Source organism: Pocillopora damicornis, chromosome 14 (assembly GCF_964200805.1).
Source record: "Pocillopora damicornis chromosome 14, jaPocDami1.2, whole genome shotgun sequence".
Classification (NCBI taxonomy): Eukaryota; Metazoa; Cnidaria; class Anthozoa; order Scleractinia; family Pocilloporidae; genus Pocillopora; species Pocillopora damicornis.
In genome coordinates, this window is record NC_142683.1 from 11,345,956 (window position 1) to 11,361,388 (window position 15,433).

At 35.6% G+C, this 15,433-nt stretch overlaps 2 protein-coding genes across 4 annotated transcripts in view; one reads left to right on the forward strand and one right to left on the reverse strand.

The window, feature by feature from the left end:
- LOC113666364 (uncharacterized) overlaps positions 1-7,428 on the reverse strand; it is a 31,933-nt gene extending 24,505 nt beyond the window's left edge. Inside the window, exons 1-11 of one of the 2 annotated variants that reach the window (XM_027182140.2) lie at positions 7,306-7,428; positions 7,152-7,226; positions 5,342-5,469; positions 4,403-4,479; positions 4,028-4,077; positions 3,365-3,424; positions 2,314-2,346; positions 2,109-2,180; positions 1,581-1,661; positions 791-868; positions 140-193 (exon numbers count right to left, since the gene is read on the reverse strand). In XM_027182140.2, the coding sequence (XP_027037941.2) occupies positions 140-193; positions 791-868; positions 1,581-1,661; positions 2,109-2,180; positions 2,314-2,346; positions 3,365-3,424; positions 4,028-4,077; positions 4,403-4,479; positions 5,342-5,469; positions 7,152-7,226; positions 7,306-7,389 (792 nt within the window). In that variant the 5' untranslated portion in view covers positions 7,390-7,428. The remainder of the gene's footprint in view (positions 1-139; positions 194-790; positions 869-1,580; positions 1,662-2,108; positions 2,181-2,313; positions 2,347-3,364; positions 3,425-4,027; positions 4,078-4,402; positions 4,480-5,341; positions 5,470-7,151; positions 7,227-7,305) is intronic. The other variant, XM_027182141.2, reaches the window with a different exon arrangement.
- A 38-nt stretch (positions 7,429-7,466) lies between these two features.
- On the forward strand, positions 7,467-15,408 carry LOC113666361 (2-oxoglutarate and iron-dependent oxygenase JMJD4). 2 transcript variants are annotated; one of them, XM_027182138.2, is made up of 10 exons: positions 7,467-7,692; positions 8,228-8,338; positions 8,737-8,788; positions 9,137-9,268; positions 9,884-9,910; positions 10,314-10,526; positions 11,100-11,127; positions 11,905-11,991; positions 13,734-13,790; positions 14,672-15,408. In XM_027182138.2, exons 1-10 carry the CDS (start codon positions 7,521-7,523, stop codon positions 15,098-15,100), a joined length of 1,308 nt encoding a protein of 435 aa, XP_027037939.2. In that variant the 5' UTR covers positions 7,467-7,520; the 3' UTR covers positions 15,101-15,408. The 2 variants fall into 2 exon arrangements, with proteins under 2 accessions (XP_027037939.2, XP_089050088.1); XM_089193962.1 differs by having other exon boundaries at positions 7,555-7,692; positions 8,166-8,338.
- The last annotated feature ends 25 nt before the right edge of the window (positions 15,409-15,433 follow it).

Consider the following 15,433-nt stretch of genomic DNA (forward strand, 5'->3'; position numbering starts at 1 on the left):
AATTTAATATATTGCAATGTACCAATAATAATAAAAAAATTATTATCAAGTGCTACAAAAGTTTCTCTACTCTACAACAAAAAGGCTTTCAATGCCTTTTTTCATTGGCCTGTTGTTACACATACAGTTTTATACTCACATATGACACAGCAAGGTAATGACAGCACTTTATCTTGAGACTCTTGGTCCAAAGCTGTTGGGAGAGATTAATTGTCAGTATGATAACAACAGTGCAGTTCAAACCTCCATCAGTATGTACCTCTCCATAACAATGGAGATCACCACAACACCAGTTGTACAAACTGATGTACTCAATGAGCCATAGTGTGCTTGATTTATAGGTTTGTTAACAACTGATTTGTGGTTCCTCTGTGCTGCTGTAAGAATGTTTTTTTCTGAAAATAGTATTAAAAAAAACAAACTGTTGTATTACACCCTTGCATCCACAGCTTTTTAATATGTATAACAGCCACCTTCCTTAACTCTTACACTCACAAGATCTAATTGCTAATTCTCCTTTCTAGCTACAACACATTCCCTGTAAATTAGTTATGAGAATTTAATGCTAGATCAAGATAACAACCTCTACCTGATAAATTTGAGTATTCTTATTAACTGGTTGCTGGATAATGTATGGATATCACAGGGAGAAGTTATATGTTAATCAGTTATGGGGGTTAATGGGGTTTGCACCTGAGAAGGCCTCTGGGGAAAACTAGAATGTATCATCATCAGGCCAGACTCTTAATTTCACCTGCAATTATCTATGGCAAGTATACTGTACATCTACCTTAGCTTTCCGGGATCCAACATAGGATGGACCTTGAGATTCCAAAAACTGTAGGGCTTGATTGTAATAATCATGTACCTGAGAGCACAAGAAGGAAATCAAACATTTGTTAAGAAAACAACTAGCAAATGAAGAGAAATAAACAATCATGTGTCAAGCTTCAAGGAAATCACAAGCCATTAACCAAAGAAAACACAACTGTGGGTTAAACTTATTAGTATTATTGATACAGGCATAAACACTACTAACAGTGTATAACAAAGAGGAACATAAAGGGATGTTAATCATCTACTGCTTTCCTCCACTCTTCCAAAAAAAACTTTAAACAGTAGTAACTAGAAATTTTCCTCTTTGATGCCAACTGTTTGAAACCTTCCTTACAGTCTAGCATACAAAATTCACTATTACTCTGATCTGTACTGCACCTATTCTCACCTTTAACTCCCAAGATCTCATTAGTAATTCTCCTTACTGTCTACTATACAGTTCTTGTGATTTTGGTTTGGAGAATTTGGAATTAGATCAACTTATAATCCCTAAATTGATATTTTTCTGTATTCTTATCACTCGTCTGCTTGATATTGTATTGATATTGTAAGGAGAAATTCTTTCTTGGTCACTTATGGGAGTTAAAGGGTTAAACTTGCAAGCATTCCTAGGCTTGCATCACAAGTGACAGCCAGCTTTTCTACAGACTCCAACTGGAATTGATTATTACATATATTTACTACTGACATAATATTGCTGTTCATTACTGATTGATAATTATTAGTATCTAGTGAGACAGTACCTGCATACTTATTCTTGCTATCAGTGAGTCCTTGCGGGAATCTAAAATTGACTTCTCTAATAGACACTCCTGTGCTTGTCCCTAAAATGAAAGCATTACCAGCCAGTTAAAAATTAGTAAATGAATTTTATTAGTAACTGCAATAACTATTGCCTAAATCTAACTTTTGTAGATAACAGTTTTACTTTTTTATACAATTTTTGATCTAATAAATCAATTCATGAATTACTAAATTTATCCATGTGTTATAAAGCTTATAATTAATTGGACAATGGTGTATTGCAAGGCAACTCGTCCTTCTACAGGGTCCAGAGGTGAAATTTTAAACTCTTCAAGACATGATTTCAAACATTCTGAGACATATCTGAGTAACTTGTTTTTAGCCTCACATTGATGTTAGTACTTAAAACCAATATATTTTAATTTAGTATTTCAAAATAACATATTATTAAACAACACATAAAATAACTGGCATGAAAATTTGATGATAATTATAGTGATTTGCATGCCTAGGATTTATCATCTTACCAGCATTACATTGATGTACAGCTGAAGCAGATTGCCAGCCATATCAAAAAATGCATCACTGGCAAAGTGATCCTGCAACATAAAAAAATTTTAGAAAATTTTCAAGGTAGACATGTTACCAGCAATCATAAAGAGCCTCAACAAAAAACACACACACAAAGAAAAGTTCAAAAGCAGAAGAAGCAGTTGAGCAGCTTAAACTTACAATAAAATGTTCAGTTCTACAGAAAGAGCCAACCTATAAATTAAACCAAAATAAGTTGGCTTCAAATGCTTTTCATTGTTTTATAAATCTCAGAACAAATCTGACCATCACACTTGGAAGTCAGAGTCTTCCACTTATGCCATATGAATGCATCCCAAATCCTGAGATCCAAGTCCTAAAATTGAGTTGATGTTTGTCCCTTCTAAATGCTTAATGTAAATTTCCTAGTGTGGAAAATTTATTTTGTATCAAGATATCACATTCTAGCTGATACTTTGATTCTTAATTATATGTGTTGACATTGTTAGAAAGACACATTATCATCATTAATCACTTTTTGGGAAGTTCATAGGGTTTCCTTTTTAGAAAAAGAAAAAAAAAGGCTTGATAATTATACTTTTGTCATTAGGTTCACTTTTGACCTTGTTACTCCCAAGATCTAATTGATAATTCTCCCCACTATCTGCTACACATTTCCTTGTAAAATACTAACAGAAATGTGATGTTAGCTCAAGATAACAACTTCTACCTGATATGTTTGAGTTTTCTCATTATTGTGTTGCTCGATAACATACAGATGTTACAGGGAGAAGTTACATGTTAGTCACTTCTACCAGTTAAAGGGTTAAATATCACTGTTTCATTTCAAATAAGTCTACACAACATAACCAGATTAGCTGGTGATATTAGAATAATAATTAATCAAAAGATATCAAATTGGGCTCAGATGGAGCCTTGATAAAGCATGACAACAAGAACAGCATGTAAGGTTACCTATATCATATTAACCCTTTAACTCCCATAAATGACCAAGACAGAAATTCTCCTTACCAAATCAATACAATATCAAACGGACAAGTGATGAGAATTAAGAAAAATATCAGCTTGGGGATTATTACTTGATTCAGTGCCAAATTCTCAGAGCTAACATTCTAAGAATTGTATGGCAGACAGTAAGGAGAACTTCAAATAAGATCTTGGGATTAAAAGGGTTAATGTAGAGGAAGGAATTTAAGTGTAACTATAATTAACATTAAACTTGGGAATTTACCTTGAGGAACTGAAAAATTCCAGCAGCAGCTTGGAAATGAGTGCATGCTACTTTCATGCCCTGAAAAATAATAAAATTAATACATATCATTAATACTGTGAGTTTGTCAAAATACAGCACAACTCATTAAAAAAATTGATAATACAACACACCAAAACGTCAAATGAGACATATATTCTTGACGACAATAATTAAACGGAGAATAATACATGGTTGCTTGTAGAAATAGAAAAAGGTGAGTGACACGTCAGCAGCTGATTGGTGATATTAGACACACTCAGAGAATTGTCACAGTTTTGCATGAGTGCTTCAACACCTAAAAACCCTAAGGGTGACTTGCATCTAATTCCACCTTACAGTAAAACTGCTGAATCATTCATCAAGATCATCAGAATAAAGGAAATGGTCATCATCTTAAGTAGCTTTGATTGTTGAACGAATTCCACTTGTCAATAACAAAGGAAATGTATGGGAAAAGTATGGATACTGAGGTTAGGGTGTAAAGGGTTAACAGCTGTTCCCAAGGTTGCAAATTCTTTGAATACAGCAGTTTAAAAAATTAACCCTTTAACTCCCAGATGTGATTAACATGGAACTTCTCCCTAAAATATCCATACATTATCCTGCAAACAGAAATAGACTAACAATCAGAACTAAACAAACCTCCTCTGCTGTTCTGTCCTCTTGGCATCCTAGCTGAGAGTGTAGAGCAGCTGCAAAGAAAGGATGTCTTCTTTTATGAGTCAGAGTACTGTATGTTTAATAGTCTGTAGTATGTCATGGAGAATGTAACATAGTAGTTTTACTATCCATAATTGTCTCTCTAGTATATCACATAAACAATAAACTGTTGTAAAATGAATTGTCTAAAACGTTAATCGAAACTACCCTACAAAGATACCAGAGGAAGAATATGATATCTAATCCTATAAACACTGAGAGATTCTGTCACCATTATTGAATGACAACTGTTACTGACAATTAAGAGGTAATAACTTGGAAGTTGTTAGGATGTACACTACTAACAATGAGTCTTACCTAAGTTATGAAGAATGGCTGCTTGTTCAAATCTTATATCAGACAATGAGATTGGTTCCTCTGAATAGAGATCAGTCCTTTTAAAAACAAATTCATTAAAATAAGAAATTTGAACTTTGTCAGTCATTTAGTAATAATAACAACAACAAAAAATAATCAATGATGATTCTACTAATAATAATACTCATACTAATATTAATAAATATTTATAGACAACCATTTTCAAAGCATTAGTATTCCACAATAACAGGTGTACCCATTTAGAACGAGATTTTGAAATTGCTGTTCCTTGAGTGTCGTGAAAAACAAATGGAGAGGTTTGAGTTAAGCCTTTGGAGATTTTTTAGAACTATCAGAAATATTTGAACACTGTATACCATAACATGTTCCCTTTGCAAATGGTTCAGCAACAAGACATATAAACCAACAAATATGGGAATTGAAAAAAAGGCATATATTATAGTTTAAATTTAACCCTTTAAGTTCCACTAGTGACCTAGACAGAATTTCTTGTTACATTATTAGTACAATATCAAGAAGACAAGTAATGAGAATAATGAAAAATATCAACTTTGGGATTATTGGTTGATACAATTCCGAATTCTCCAAACTAACATCACATAAATTGTATGGCAAACTGTAAGGAGAATTACTCATGAAATCTTAGGAGTTAAAGGGTTATCTATAGGTTTAAAATTATTTTGAATGAGTTTTACAATTACAGTACTATTCAATTCTAAGTAGATAGTTCCTTGAAACTCTTTCCTCAATCCTCGATTCTCAAGGCTCACGTCAAGTATGAAAGAATGCATATGTAATTTATCTAAGTTGCAATTGAGTTAACTTCCTGAACAAAATGTTTACAAATTATACCCCAATACATTTACAAGTAGTTTGAAAGAATTCGAATTTGAATTTTAAACAGGTACATGTACACACCATGTAAACTGCACATTAACTGCTCCTCCTTCACCCAGTGGAAATCTGGATTGTAAAAATTGCAGCTGAGCATAATACCGCCGTAGTGTACTGCACCCTGAGTGATCATGTGATGGCCGAAGAGAGGCCTAGATAAAAATAAAAACAGCATGGTCAGTCAATGCTGTCTGTAACAATATAACAAGAAATTTCCTGGGGTATATCCTACAACCAATATCTTTCTATGTTCTATGTTGATCAACTGTTCTGGGTTGATTTCAGTTTTTCCATATTCTATTGCTAAAACCCTTATTCAGTTGATTTGATTTATAAGCTCTTTCAATCACCATCAAATTGGTTGAAACAGTTGAAAAAGAATGAGTATTGACTGCTCTAGTTTTTCCTCACAACCTATACTAAACACCATTGAAACAGTTGATCCTGACAGACCACAATCTTAAATTTCATCGTATCAAATAGCCAGCAACACCTATATGCTATAAAAAGCAAATCCTGTGTTCTGATTGACTAACTGAGCAGGATTGCCACATTGAGAAAAAAAGTTGCATGCTCTTGAAGCAGACTTAAAAAATGTCCTCATTTTAAGACAATTTCAGCAATGAAGTTACATAAAGCAGAAGACAGTCAAAACAAGGACAACATAAACAACTTTGATAAGCTTGTTGTGCTACAAATGCAGCTAGCTTTTGTTACGGGCTCTCGCTTCATTCTTGATTCCTATTAAAGCAAAATCTATATGATTCAAAATAAATCCATTGTTGATCATGCTTGTTCGGTCAAGATGGCTAAATATTAACCTTGTTCCTTGTTTTGCATTTTCATGGACCTAGACAATACAAATGCAAAGTAACCAATATCCATCTTCATGTATCTTGACCAGACATTAGCTCAGTCAATAATGCTTCCATATTATATAATATGCAGAATCCAAAAACGTAATATGTTTAACATCATTTATAAAATGAAAATCTGATGCTTGATAGGATCATTCCAATACAAAGACAGCGTGAATTATCTTACTTTAAATCATAAATCGAAGTGACAGATAAAAAAGCAGAGACTTGAGAATTGATACTTGATATTCTGACCAAAGAAGTTGTCCAAAAATTTGTGACGATTTCCAAAGCATACTGCAACTTATATCCTCTCAAGGAAATCTGACCAAATTACAGTGATTGCTCATAAACACGTGTGTATTATCATGCTTCTGCGTGTTTGCTATCATAAAAAAATACATGACCAAAACGAAGACAAGTTAAAAAAAAGTCTCAATTCGCGCACTTTGTCATGACAATCATTTCCTAGGGAGTTTCAAATTATTCGAGACATATTGACGAGGTCAAAAATTGTTGCCATAATTAGTGCTAAGTAACTTCAACACTCAACGATAACATAGTTACGAATATTATGTCATCTGTGTAATAGTCGTAAATTACGTTCTTAAAATAGAGAATTCGAAATATACATGTAATTTTTATAATTGCAAATTTCAACAAGAAAGAACGAAAATTCGGGCTGAATCGATCTATCAACCGAAAAAGCATAGAGAAATAAAAATGATACTGAAAATAATCATCAGAGCGCTAACGTTTACACAATTTCTGTTTGAAACAAATAACAAGCACGTATTAAGCTAGAAATTCAAAACTGTCACTGAAGCGCAAATTTGACGTAAAAAATACACGTACATATACATTTCTGTAGCTGTATACCTACTTACCTAACAGAGATCAGATGTTGCTAAATAAACTCAGTTAATCACCGAAGCATCAAAATAAGTAGAAGGGGGGGTTATAAAAAAAAAGCTCACCGTTCGAAGTTGTTCCAACTGAGAGCATTCATTCTTGTACGAGTCCGCATCTTCGTTGTAGTGGTCTCGAATATACTAAAGATAAGCTCGACGTTAGCAGATTTAAACCACAAAAATAGCTTTAAATAAATTAAATACATTTATTTCATGGTACCGTTTTCAATGGTGGGGTAAATTCCGTAGGAAAGCTCTCTTTTAAGTCCACATTTAACATTAAAGACCGTGGACAACCCTCCATCTTGGTGACGTCATTATGTGGAGAAGAGGCTGCAGTGAGAGCAAAACAGTACAGCAAACTCAGTAATAAAACTATGCGCAAAATGGGATGGCGCAGAGGTTTTAGAGGTAGGCCTTCAGGAAGACGACGTCATGGATGAATTAAAGCGTCTGAGTGATTTAAAGTACGAGGAGTTTTTTAGAGATTATATGGAGGCCAATCAGCTCTGCATTTTTTCTAGCGAGCTTACCAAACATTGGAGAAGTCGGAAGGAATGGGTCATAAACGGGAGGCCAAATTTTGGCTTTTTCATGAAAGAATTTGGTAATTCAGCTCTTATATTGATGTTAGCTCAACATCTCAAAGAAGTGAACCGGCTTTTGTACCAGATTTTTCTGTTTTTCTAAATCATCAGGACATACTAGTCCCACAAGTACTCCTACCCCCCTAACCCCTCTTCTATGCCTCCACCTCTCCCTTCCTCCTCCCCTCCCCCCTTCCCTCCCCCCTCCCCTCCCCCTTTGCCTGTTCTTTCTTACCTTCCTTGTTGCCCAATGGTGCTGGGGCGCTGTGGAAAACTACATGATCTTAGGTGTGACTGTTAAAGTTTTTGAAGAGAGTATGTGAACAACTTAAGTGTATCTGTAGAGGGTTTTTTTTTTCTCTATTTCAGGGCATCCTTTTTTACAGCCTAGAGCTTTAGATGACAGAGGGTGCACTCAGTGTTTAACATCTAAATTGTTCATACCTTCACTTACCTTAAAAGTCTAAAAAAATAACATTGCTCTGTTTTGCAGGCACTAAACTCATCCAGATGGCTAATTACCACTTATTAACAGTTATTTGTTTTGTACTGTAGGCCATGCTGTAGCACCTGTCGCTAACTGTTGTCAAGAAAAATATGGCAGTCAAGTCAAGGAAGAGATGCCAGTGAAAGAGTTTTGTGACTATTGGAAAAACAGATCGGAAGGTATACTCTGCCATTTTAATTGTTGAATACGAGACATGACGTTCCCATGAGAGTATACTTTTTGATGCTAGACAAAAAAGGTCTCTAAGTGAGGGGGGGCATTGAGTTTTTTCATTGCTTATTTTTTAAATCAGCTGTCATGATATGGCTTGAAAATCTTAGAGTTCTGATACCAACCTCATATTTCGGTATTTAGGAATTCAAACTGAAGAGTAGTGTTTCAGTTATACAAGTTTCTGTATTTTTGAAGAGGACACAATTTGAGTCTTAATAACTTTATTGGGTTGGAAGTAAAAGCAAATTTTTTTGTGTGTGATTAAATATAGAGGTCAATTACCTTTGTTTACACTCTTTGCGATTCCATTGGAGTGCATCTGTATTTTTGTTGTAATCAATAGGTGGCGATGACTCCAGTCAAATACTCTATCTTAAAGACTGGCACTTTTGTAAGTAAGTCTATTAACATTTTGCTGTCTGTATCATTAATGTTGTAATATTTTGAGTAAAAAAATTGTCCTTTTAGTTAGTCATTGGAGATCAAGAGTTATTTTCTTTTCAGATTTAAATATTTTTTGTAGGCTTTCACTCACTCTATGTATAATAAACTCACAAAAAAAAAATTAAAAACTGGATGTCATGTTGGATGAAATAGCTTATTTTCTTATCAGTTATTGTCAGTTTTGTTGTTGTAAGGGTACAGATCTTAGGAAAAGTCCGAGATGGACTTTGACAAGGGGTAAAAAAAGCCTTTTTCAAGATATCTTTTGCTGAATGTTTTTATAATGGTTTATATGACAGGGCTTTTCCATCATACAAGGCCTATGAAACACCAGTCTATTTTAAATCTGATTGGTTGAATGAGTTCTGGGACAAGCGTTCTGATGTGTCTGATGACTACCGCTTTGTATACATGGGTCCTAAAGGCAGCTGGTGAGGTGATATGCTTGACATTGACTTTTCATTTAGAGATTTTAGCAAGAAAATAACAAAAGTAGATGAACAGTGTTAAGCGAGAAATGACTCAGGCAAATTAAGAAATGGTAAGCAATAGCATGCAACCATTGAGTTATGCATGCATGCAGGAGATTGTGAAGTACAACTTGACTGACTTAAGAGCAATTTAAAAGGAGTTAACAACAAAGAGCATCCATTCAGCATTCTCTTGCAATCAGCCTTTTTTTTTTTACACATGCGCATGTGTTGGAATTCCAGTTGCTCCTTATTTGAAGCATTCTTGCGTTTACTATGAGTGTGAACTTTCAGTGTTGTTTGGAGTGGCAGCTCATCATCTGGGCAGTTTTCCTCACCCCTTCCCTCCCTGTTTACACTGCTTTATCAGTGTGTTGGGTGCCTGTTGCCCTTTCCAGTATGGGGGCTCATAGCTGGGTTGCCAGGATTTGCCAGCCATGGGAGCAGTCTCCATTTAGGAGCTAGCTGCCAATAGTGGAAGCTCCTGGAAATCTCATGCACCAAACCTCCACTTAACAATGTAGTTGTTGATGGGTAATTATATGTGCTTATTTTTGTTTTTGTTGATGTTTTCAGGACTCCTTTTCACGCAGATGTCTTCAGGTATGCTTCATCTATGAACAGTTGGCGTTTCACTTGGTCCATGTTGTCATTTTGTCTTTTCATGCAACTCATATTCACACATTGCTCATGCCCTTTGACTTCCAGTATGTTAATGCATGATTCGACTTCTGGTATACCGTGCTACTCATTTTCACACATTGCTTACCACCCTCCACTTTCAGTATGTTGACACATGATTCGACTTCTGGTGTGTGTCGATTTGTCAACAACTGTAGACAAATCATAGTGGTTTGGGTGTATTTATGGACATGTATGGAGAAATTAGGTGCTAGTCACTCTTCTGACTCTCTCAGGAGTAAAAGAGTTAAATACACAAGGAAGGAATACAATATAATATAAGGAAGACTTTAAAAAGTTAATGTTAATTATGCTTTGTTTTAAGGTCATACAGTTGGTCTGCCAATATATGTGGATGCAAAAAATGGCTGATTTACCCTCCTGGTCAAGAGAAATATTTGAATGATAGACTAGGTAACCTGGCATATGACATCACATCTGATGATATGAGTGACAGATGCCAATTTCCAGAATTTGATAGTGCTGTAAAGCCACTTACAGTGGTACAAAGAGAGGGAGAGATCATCTTTGTGCCAAGGTATTGCTGGAATATTACCTTAAATTGCTTCATAGTGGCCTTGCTTAATTTTAGACAAAGAACAAGATGAATCCACCTCAAAAAAAGCTATAATAGGGAGGGGAACTTTTTCATTTAAGGTATTTTTTAAGAAATCATTTTTACTCCCTGATTTCATTGTTGCTAGTACTTAAAACAGCACATTTTGCCTTGTCCTTCCCAGCTTAGTAGTTTCAGAGGTTTTTTTTTACAGTCCTTCCCTTACTGCTCTTTTTGTGCATAATACAAAGACTTAACCTTGGTCAGATTTTTGAGAAAACAGTGGGTTCAAGTAGTCTATCACACATGATGTAAGGTTGCTGAACTTAACCCTTTAACATCCAAGATCTGATTGATAACTCTCCCCTCTTACTACTACACATTTCCTTGAAAAATAAGTTACAAGAATTTAGTGTTAGATCAAGATAAAAAACCTACCTGGTAAGTTTGAGTTTTCTCACTACCTGTATGCTGGAAAAAAATATTTATATTGTATGGAAAGGTTAAATGTTAATAACCTTTGGGAGTTAAAAGGTTAAATTGTTACTTTTTCAGTGGATGGCACCATCAAGTAATAAACTTGGTAAGTAACACTAAATCTCATTTAGTGTTAGTACTTAAGTAAATCCAAATTGTTTTTTTTTCATGAATCCATAGTCTGTAGTTGAAGGTTTAGCATACTTTAAGGAAATGTTGAAAAGGTTAAGTCACCCTTTAACCCTTAAACTCCCAGATCAAATTTGTAAGTCTCCTTCCTGTCAACCGTACAATTTTTATAATGTTAGTTCAGAGAATTTAGTATTGGATCAACTAATTATCCCTCAATTGATATTTTTCTTTATTCTCATCACTTATCTGGTTGATATTGTATTGGTATTGTAAGGAGAAATTCTGTCTTGGTCACTCATGGGAGTTAAAGGGTTAAAATATCAAACCATGAACATTATCATGCATTTCATATTTATACTTTTTAATAATATACATGAAAAACTCGCACTCTTCTGATTGGCTGAAAATGAGTGTATTTTTCATGTAAAACAAGTTCAAGTTGTAACATGAGAGCAAAATTGTGACACAAGTGTAAATTACAAGTAGCATGTGCGATGTCAAAATTTCATCAGTCTCAATTCTGTAATTTTTTTTCAGGTGAATTATTAATAAGAATTGACATGATTTTGTGAGCAGTTTGATGTAAATAAGAAATGCTAATTTTTCAGAATCTACAAATTGCACTGACCCTAACATCTTGTGCAATTTTGTTGTCTTGGAAAATTTTCTCATGCCTAGTAACACCAAATTGCACTCAAAATCATGTTGTTACCTATACTAATTGGGATGCATATGGTTTCTTACTTTTAAGGAGGACACTATATCTATAAATCACAACTGGACCAATGCTTGTGGAATTTTTAAAATGTGGGAACATTTAAGAAATGAACTGGTCAAGGTATGTTGGAACGGTTTCCTGGACGGGGGTTGTTTTAACTGGGACCAAAGGTTATTGATCCTCCACACCCTAATATCAATAGCCATATTCTCTATACTCTTTCCTAAAAAATTCTTTCGGTACTGACAAAGAGAATTCGTATATCAATCAAGAGTTTTGTTAGGTTGGCGATCATGTGAGAATAGGTCACGCTATTTCATTATGAGAGGAAAAATAGTTGGCGAAAACAAGGACACAGGCAAAAAGTACGAGCCAGTGAAAATAAGATGAGGCTTTTTATTGAGAAATTTTGCGCGTAATAATCTTGTTGTGAAAATCCCATACAAATCTTTAGGCTTGATGCCATTTTTGGTATTGCGCGATGTGTTTTAACACGTAGCCTATTCTCGCAATGAGCTTGGAGTCTCAATTTAGCTTGTCTTTTTCTACAAATATGGCTAATCTAGTATCATTCCTCGTGGCTTATAACCTGATGTCTCTACACTTTGTTGGAAACTGAAAGATACGTTAGTTATTCTTAATTTGGTTGACATTTATAAGTGATTTCGTTTGTCTTTACCTAACCAAACAAACATGTATGCGGCACGTGTTTTATCTCTCCATATATGGCATTGTCCCACGTGCTTACAACAGGACGTTCAGTGTGTGTTTCTTTCGAATAAGTGAGAGGGAGTTAACCGAAGCGTTTTAGTAAAATCGCTAAATGGAGTGACACTTATAAGGAAGTGTGATAGAGCTTTTTCACGTTTTCGACAACTTTACTAACCTGGTGGTCTTGAATTGGAAGCAGATTGCGACAGAGGGTTGAAATAATTAACGATTATTCCACGAGCGCGCGTTGGATGTGAGATGAGAAATAGCCAACAAGGCGCGTTTTTTGAATTCCCGCCTTTTTTCTATACTATGGGAGCTTTCTTGTAAACTTTGTCCTGTTTACTAGGGATAGAACTCTGACGAACGAGACTCAATTAAACTGTTTTATTTCGCTCTCGTATTCGCTTATTTACATCAGGTGTGTAAAAAGCTACTCTCCAAAATTTGTAAGAAATCACTCTCTCATACGATATTTTCTGCATTTTGATTGGTTGTTGCCGAGTACTGATTTAAAAGGGTCATTCAAGGTTGCGTTAATTATGTAAACCATTCAATGTCAATAGTGTTCGCACTCATCATCTGACATGTGTCACGCACGAATCAAAGTTTCCGACAGCTTAGTGAATTTGTTTTAACTCTAAAATTTAAAAACACTTGGCTGAATAAGTGTCCATATAAGGTGATTTGGTTTATGAACTGATAACCGAAGTTGATCGAACCAATCAGAACACTAGAAATGCAATATCTGGAATTTAAAATTTAATTATTAACAATTATTCACCGAAGTGAAGGTGGCCAGTGGTAGATATTTACCGAGCTGCTAAGCGACGAGGTGGATATCCAACGCTAGCCACCGATACTGAGGTGAATATTTTTTTAAAAATATATCCATTAAAACAGTGAGATAATAAAGCACAAAAATATGAGTTTAACTCCCTCGTTCCTCCAAATATTGCAATAGTTTCGGGTACAAATCCCGTGCGAATTGCTTGGAGTCGAAAAGCAAAGGATATTCGGATCTTGAGTAGCCAATCTGAGTGCACCTGAAACGCTATCCACTTTGTTAGTCTGCACCTATATGAAATGCTCATCCACTTGATTTCTTTTGCCTCAAAAACCTCAGGAATTTTAATGTTTTCTCTACGAAGGTCCAGAAAAGCATTGAAGACTGTAGAGATATGGAAGATTGGCATCAACAGTGTCAGGTATGTTCATGAGTGGTTTAAAATAATCTGCGATAAACAACAGGGTAAAACTAACTTGCACAAAAAATTCTCAAAGTGCGAATCTTCCATCAAATACTACCACTCGCACACACAATGATCGTTCGTGCAATTTGCTGGCGAGCTGACAAAATTATAAATACCCAGGACGTGCGTGTTGATTATGCGCATCATGCAAGCTGGGTTGACTTCTTAACAAGATGCAAGACTCCTCTCCGCCTTCTCCTTCACCAGGTATTAGTTTCGCTCTGACGAAGGGCTAACACCCGAAACGTCGGCTTTATAAACTCTTTACCAACCAAACTATCTTGTTATACCCCCTACTGACACAGCACCACAGTTTGTAGAGAAGCTTATCCCCTTTATTCATTTGTTTGTCTGAATTGGAAACAAGGTCGCTCTGTTTCCATTCTTGTGCGTTTGGACTTCATCATTAAAACCTTGATTTGACACACAGAACTGTTATTTTAAATGGTTAGACACAAGTTGGTAGAAATTTTTCGTTCATATTTCTCGTAAACTTAATCAGCCTTGTTCGCAGAGCCTCCTGTTTTCTACTCTAAGCGTTCAAAAACATTGCTGAAGACGGGTAATGGGGAAGCTGGTTTAACCCTTGAACCCCTAAGAGTGTCTGGCTTCTAATTTCTCCGTACAGGATCACCCTTGAATCCAAAGTTATGGTCATGAGAATAAAGGAAAAGATCACTCAGTTTAAGAAGCTCCTGATTGTCAAACAAATTCTCCCTGTTAGTAACATAGCAATTTTTTAAGAGAACAGTGTGGAGAATATGAAAGCTAATGTTTGGATACAACTGTCGCTTTAAGTTTAGACTTTTGGTTACAGGTTTGTTTTGTTCATTCAGGTGATTCTACGAGCAAGTTGTGGAATAAATTATGAAGAATTCGTAGAGTTTCTTGATTTGATAGCCAGACAAAGATTAAGAACCATTCAAGAAAAGAAGACAGGTACGCCAAGAGAACTCAAAGACATGGACAGTCAAGCGCGTTCTACAGAAACAGGCTCAGAAATCTCTGTATATCAGGATTGGAGCAGGTCTATCCGCTTTCTAGAAGAACAGGAGCGGTGCTCTGTAATGAACTACTGTCGATACGATCTTATAAAAGTGAAAGAGTGTCTTGTAAACTTAAAGGACGAACATTCGTTTATAGAAATGCAAAGTACAGACCTTCAGCTCAGAATTGACGCACTTTTGCAAGATATCTCAGTAACTCTGGAGAATGCCAGCGGTCGATCTCCACAAGAGAACGGTGGAATCGGTTTTGCCCTTTGAAGTCAATGGCCTGCGAGCAAGTCCTCGTCAGTAGCGTTGCAGGACGCGCATTTCTTCGCCTACGGGAAGATTGGAGACGAGAGAGAGGTTTCATTATTTGCGTCAGACTCCCAGCAGACCCCTGGCCGGCCTGCCTTACTCAAGGACGCAGACTTTCCCGCGGGTTGAAAAACGCTTATGTCGCAGCGTTGATAATGAAGGCTTCCTTGCATGCTCTTGCACATAAGGATAAGATTTAAACAAAACGAAGTGACTCGAAAATGGAAGTAAAAATTGCTGGGCAAATTTAAACAATTTTTTTCTGGCAATTGTTGTCTTTGTTATTGTTGTTCG

Bases quoted from the DNA above. Each gene is read 5' to 3' on its own strand.
- LOC113666361 (XM_027182138.2), top strand. From the start codon at position 7,521: ATGGATGAATTAAAGCGTCTGAGTGATTTAAAGTACGAGGAGTTTTTT. The intron at 9,911-10,313 runs GTATGCTTCATC...CTTTGTTTTAAG, and splicing joins TTTCACGCAGATGTCTTCAG to GTCATACAGTTGGTCTGCCA. The intron at 11,992-13,733 runs GTATGTTGGAAC...TTCTCTACGAAG, and splicing joins TAAGAAATGAACTGGTCAAG to GTCCAGAAAAGCATTGAAGA.